This window comes from Nanorana parkeri, unplaced genomic scaffold (genome assembly GCF_000935625.1).
Source record: "Nanorana parkeri isolate BGI_ZX_2015 unplaced genomic scaffold, ASM93562v1 scaffold204, whole genome shotgun sequence".
In the NCBI taxonomy this organism is placed as follows: domain Eukaryota; kingdom Metazoa; phylum Chordata; class Amphibia; order Anura; family Dicroglossidae; genus Nanorana; species Nanorana parkeri.
The window spans coordinates 1,375,920-1,382,187 of NW_017306472.1; the positions used below are offsets into that span (position 1 = coordinate 1,375,920).

The 6,268-nt window shown below is 45.8% G+C and overlaps 1 protein-coding gene across 1 annotated transcript in view; it reads left to right on the forward strand.

Annotated features, from left to right (window-relative positions):
* BRE (brain and reproductive organ-expressed (TNFRSF1A modulator)) overlaps nucleotides 1-6,268 on the forward strand; it is a 190,383-nt gene that overhangs the window by 122,349 nt on the left and 61,766 nt on the right. Inside the window, exon 8 of the mRNA XM_018555604.1 lies at nucleotides 3,447-3,546. Within this exon, the coding sequence (XP_018411106.1) occupies nucleotides 3,447-3,546 (100 nt within the window). The remainder of the gene's footprint in view (nucleotides 1-3,446; nucleotides 3,547-6,268) is intronic.

Sequence of the window (6,268 nt, forward strand, 5' to 3'; positions counted from 1 at the left end):
GCTTCTGTAGTGAAGAGATGTAATGGTTCGACTCTGATGTGAGAGGGGCTACTGATGTATTGGTAAAACTGATGTGAGCGGAAGCATCTGATGTAAAGGTGGGAACCCTACATCATTGTTTTGCTTGGGGTCCCCTAAAATCCATACCCGTCCCCTAAGTAGGATATGAGTCTGGTATAGATTTTGGGAAGGGAGGACCACATATCTTTTTTAAACTTTTTGCATTTTAGAATGTGGTGTCCCAAGAATTTGCATAACTTGAAAGGGTGCCGTGACTGATGAAAGGTTGAGAAACACTGGTCTAAAAGAGGGATGGTGACACGGCTGCAGGCTGTGAGCAGCGGAGCCACCCGATTTAGTGTTGCAGCAATATCTAAACAGACTAGAGTGGCTGAGTTTAGGTATTTATGATACCATCTATGTATTTGGCCATCTCCCTACTGTTCTGTACCCCCATCCACTAAACACCCCTAACCCTGATGCTTGTTGTAAATAATAATTATTATACAGGATTTATATAGCGCCAACAGTTTGCGCAGCGCTTTACAAAACTGAGGGAGACAATACAATTAACAATACAATTTCAGTACAGGAAGTAGGAGGGCCATGCCCATGAGAGCTTACAATCTAGTAGGAATAATAAATGTCGCTCCGGAACCGTGTCCGTCTCTCCTGCACGTCATGATGCCGGTTCAGGTTGAACTGAGGCAAATCTCCGCATTCTATTTCATGCAACCTTTAATTTTGTAGGAATCCTGACCTCATCCATATTGCGCCACTCCCTTGAAAAAGACATATTTTCGGGCTGACTCACAGACGTGTCCACACCCCACTTTATAAATATATATATAAACGCGGGGTCGCCACACAAGATAAGTAGATCGCTATGTCATAATGATGGGCTTGCTGGCTGTGCCGAAACATTGCTTGACATTGTCTCCAGCGAGATTCCATCTGACAGGTTTGTCCCGTCTCCATCAGCTGCCAGGCAGAGCGGCTGGAGATGAGTGAGCCGAGCCGTATCGGGGAACGAGACCTGTAATCATACACAATTTACCGGACTGAAGTCAATATCTTCATGGCTTCCATCCAAAGCTCACTGTCCTTTGACGAATATCCCTCTTCTATAGAATATCTGGTACTTAGAGAGGCGATGAGAGCTTCAGCTAGTCAGAAGAGCTTGTTTTCTCACGGAGAGATTTGCCAGCTTGTAGGGAAATATTCCCGCAAGTGTATCCGATCCTTTATGATCCTTCCCAAGTTTAATCTGCTTATATTTTGTCTTCACTGGTTCCTTTCTCCTCTCCTTCCTTCCCCATCATATGTTAAGAACAAATGTACATAAAAAGTTTCGGTTTTCATTACATCTTATTTTCGATCTAGTGATGTCATCATTGGGTCTGTGTGCTTCTCCATGCAATGCAAGCAGATCGTGGCTGGTGGGAGGGGCCAGCAGGATGCTGTACATAGCATCCTGAAACCATCACAGCACCCTGCCTCAGGGTGCTTTGATGGGTGGATATCAGTTTGTAGAAGCAGGCATGCTTGCATGCCTACCACCCTAAGCCCACATGTGATGCTGAGCCCCCATGCAGTGCCGGATTTCCCACAAGGCCAACCATCGCCCGGCCTCAGGGCAGCAGGGAGTAGAGGGGCAGCAGGGGTTTGGAATTGCTATCTCTGAAAACCCGGGACATGCAGTTCCGGGCTAAATGTACAGCGTGCAAGAAGGGCTAAATGTACAGCGGGGAAGCCGCCGCTTGTTTTGTACAAGTAATCTCGCCGATGTTGCCGAGATCACCACTTGTATGCAACCTGCAGGACTTCCATTCTCCATTGGGGGGGGGGTGGGATTTGGTGGGTAGGCGGGGCGCATTGAGGAACCTGGCCTTGGGGCAGCAGAGAAAGTAAATCCGGCCCTGCCCCCCATGATTAAAAGATATGAACTCTAATGAATGAAAGGGGCGGGCCATGGAAAGTCAGGCTTATGGGTAGGAACGGCTTAGATGAAGCTGGGCTTCCTTTTTTTCTGGACGGTAGAGGGGAATCCTGATTTGACTGTAAAGGTCCTCGTTGTTTATATGAGCCAATATGCTTAGAAACCAGTTCATTTCCATGTTTTTGCCTTGTGACCTACAAGTGCTTTGTACATAGTACCCGTACTGGCATTGAACTCAAGATCCCAGCTCTGCAAATTATGGGCGCGCCTGTTTTCATAGGATGCTGTAGCCAGCAATGATCTGGCAGAGCGAGGTGCTCATCAGGGGAGATGTGACCAGGCCCGCTCGCTCGGGATACATGTCACACTGACAGCACTGAGTCAGCCATGTTTGTAAACACAGCTGAGTCTTGACAGGCTGACTAATCGACATTGTGCCGAATAAACACCTCCGGCTGACTCCACTGCACCGGAGAGCTTCAATTCACATTATTCTTTTATCAAATGACTTTATTCCCCCCAAAATTTGGCTTCCGCAGCTAATAAAGGGTACTAGAGAGGCCACAAGTGTATGTAGTATTTCTACCATGCGGTACTTATTTTTGCGCACGCCATCCTGCAAATTTGCTGCTCCATCTTTGTTACTGATGTGTAGAGAGAGCAGGTCCTTATATCCTGAGATGATGTTGTTAGTACATTATGCTAGGAGTTCAGACTTTACTGGTTGTATACTTGTTCCCGGTCAATGTGTAGCCAGTAGTGACACCCAGTTTGCCCGAGCCCATGCACAACTGTCAGTGACACCCCCCTCCCAGCCTGATCAGTTACAGTCAGGGCATTCCCTGTCCCTTTGTTTTGTGTAACCACTAGGGTGGGGGGAATGCCTCGTGCACAACTAATTGGTCTAGGAGGGAGGTGCGTCAATCACAGTTTTGTGCGTGATTGGGCGAATTACAGTAAACCGGGTTTGCACCAGGCACACGCACATCACTATTAGTAAATGGGAATTATCGGTGTGATTTCAGTGCTCACTGTGTCCCAGCATTATGACTCGGTTGTCATTGACAGCTCTTGGTCACAGAGTAACGGTTGAGAACCGGTAGCATGGGCTCCTGATCACGTGATCACTGTGACAGTCAGTGACAGTGATCACATGATCAAGAAGCCCAGCAAACACCTCCACTTCTTATAAGATTTTTTTTAACAGTTAGCAAGGGTGTAAATTTTACCTTCCCCATTGATTCAAATGCAATAGCAAAATAATACATTATGCATAGTCAAAGTGATGTCATTGTGCCAAAAGTTTTCAAATGTTTTCCAAAATTTTCGGGTAAATGAAAAAACAAAAACCCCCTAACTTCAGTCTCCCTTGTAGCAAAATATATGTTTTTGCAATTCGAATGAGTAAATCACTGTAAAAGCAAACGAATGTCCCAATTACAAGCACTCTTACTTTTGATATGTAGAATATCTGCGCACAGTATTAACCAATAGCGTGTCATTTCAGTGCTCTGGGTGGTTCCTCGGCTCTTCACATCCCAGCGTTTCCCAGCGGTGGCTGTCTCATAGACTATGTTCCTCAGGTCTGCCAGCTGCTGACCAACAAGGTACGGTAACTACAGTTTGATAATGTTCCCTCTAATTGTTTGATCTAAAAGGCAAGTGAACAGTAAGATAGGGCACACACAGAGCGAATCGGACGAAATCCGCTCCGTGTGTAGCCTATCCCTTTGGCAGAAGTCAATCATTAGATCAACTTTTGCTGAAGGAACATGTTGGACAATCTTCGGCCGAACGGTGCTTGCAGCCAATCAGCTTCAATCACCAGGGCTGCAACCAACTTATCAATTATGAGAATAGTTGTCAATTTTGCACCTTGTTTGTATGTTTTAGGCCCCTTTCACACGGGCAGTACAATCAGGTTTGCCTGTCAGTTTTAGGCATCCAAATGTAAACGGACATGCGTCCATTTACATCTGTTTACCCCGACTCTGTCAAGGTTTGGGGGGGGAACAGAGTTCTGTTTTGGAAAACCTGATTGTGACAGATCGGAGGTAATCTGATGTAAATGCACACGTCTGCTTACATCCAACTCCCTATAGAGCAGTGGTTCTCAACCTGTGTAACCTCAAGACCCACATTTGTCCTTGGTCATTAAGTCGTGATCCAAGTTGCACTGCAATGGAACACAGTGTGGGTTGCTCTGCTGATATTAAGCTCCATCCAAATGTGCATGCACTTGTACAGCTTCCTTGCATACCCTGTAGAGGTCCGGGGAGCCAGATTGAGATGTCACTCCAGTCCAGGCACCTCTACAGGGTACACAAGTGAGCTGTAAGCAATGCAAGTATGGATGTAGTGCCCTCACGACCATACCCCCAGCCCACCCCACCTCAAGCTGACACTCGACACCAAGGAGCAAATTTTGAATGGCTGCTCGGCGCGAGAACTGACAGTGCTAAGCTAGGGGGAGGCTGAGGAGCCTCTCGCCTAGAAAAGTGGAAGGCACTTGGGGACCCACTGAACACGGGGTCGCGAATCACTTTTGGGCCACAACCCACCAGTTGAGAACCAAGGCTATAGCCCTTACATGGGTCCCTAGAGCTGAGTTTCGGCCTAGTTCACACCTAGGCGTTTTACAGCGCGTTCCTACGCTCTGTAAAACGCTCAACATGTGAAAACCAATGATTGCCCAGGGGCATGGTTCCCACCTGGGTGTTTTACAGCGCGTAGGAACGCGCTGCAAAACGCCCTACGCCCAAAGAAGCACAGGAGCTACTTTGGGGCGTATTTTCCGCGCGTATCCATTGGGATACAGCCAGGTAGCCCTCGGAAACGCGCGTTTTTTTTATTGCGAATCGCGGTACAAACGCACATATTTGATACGCCTAGGTGTGAACCCAGCCTTCTTCCTCCATCGCAAGATGGAGGAAAATATCAATGGACACAGATGTCACAAGAGGGACATCCATTCCATACTGCTCCAATCAGCAGAGGGTCCATTCACAGATCCCCTTCTGAAAGTGACACTAAGCTCAGTAGTTAAATCTTAAAAATGCATTCAAGTACCTTAATTTTCTATATTTATATGTATAAATTCCATTTTTATTAAACACTTTTTACAATTATAAGCATTCAAAGAAAAGGAAGCGTCAATACAACAGTGATACAGGACTGATAAAGATAACAAAAAAGAGAAATTGACATCAAAACCGGAAGTACTGTAGATCCAGGGCAGTATACTCATGTTTAGTTTACTAATCTGTATTGAGATTGTAGTCCATCACAGGAGTGAGCTTGGAGCGGTGACTACTTTACAACACGCACAGGGACCATGGGGAACAAAAGTAGCCCCCCTCCAGAAGGAAGGACAGTGTCAGCACCAATTCAGAGATGATTTGAGGCTCTACAGCCGAGTGATACACAAATAAGATACATTTTGTTAATAGTGAAGGTACTTGAATACATTCTTAAGATTTAACTCCTGAGTTTATTGTCACTTGAACAGAACACATTCTGCCTATGTGAAAGGGGCCTTGTTGAAATTGAACACAGGAGCACTTTGTATATCACTATTTTGGATGTTTATATATTTGATGTTATTATTGGTATTACACATCCAGTATGTTTTTATTTAGATATTTTAATTAGGAGAGCTGTGTTTAAGCAGTTATGGCTTTCATATATACCCGGTGGAGCATTCACAGCACCTGATTGCAGGGTGATAACACTCATTTATAACATAGTAACTTTGTAGCAAGTCACAAGACGAGAAGCTGCAGCAGGGACTGATCTGCATCAGACATTTTTTAACAAAGTCAAGAAGTACAGGCACCAGGATTGACATGATTGTTTCATCTCAGTGCTGGCATCTCAGTGCCGGAAGTAGATGGTGAGATGCCTGAACAAAGATTGCTCTGTCCTTCTGGAGAGAAAAGCAAATGAAGGAACTGTCAGGGGGAGTCCTGAGAGCTAATAAATACCTGGAAGTGTAACTACTAGGGATACACTGATACCAGTTTTTCGTTATCCATTATGAGTACTGTTATTTGTTTTTCGGTACTCACTGATACCGAAAGTCCCATTAAAGGAGAACTATGGGGTCAGTGTTTTTCCCCATAGTTCTCCTTAGGGTATAGAACTATGAGCTGAGTGGAAATCACTCATCTCATAGTTCTCCTTTAAGGAAGCCGGGCGGCCTGTAATGCCTCACTGCCCGGCTTCCTGATTAGCTGGGAAGCCGTCTCCATCCTCCTTCGTCATCAGGTGACGAGGAAGCATGGAGCCACCTTTCTGGCCAATTAGGAAGCCGGGCGGGGGGGCGGTACT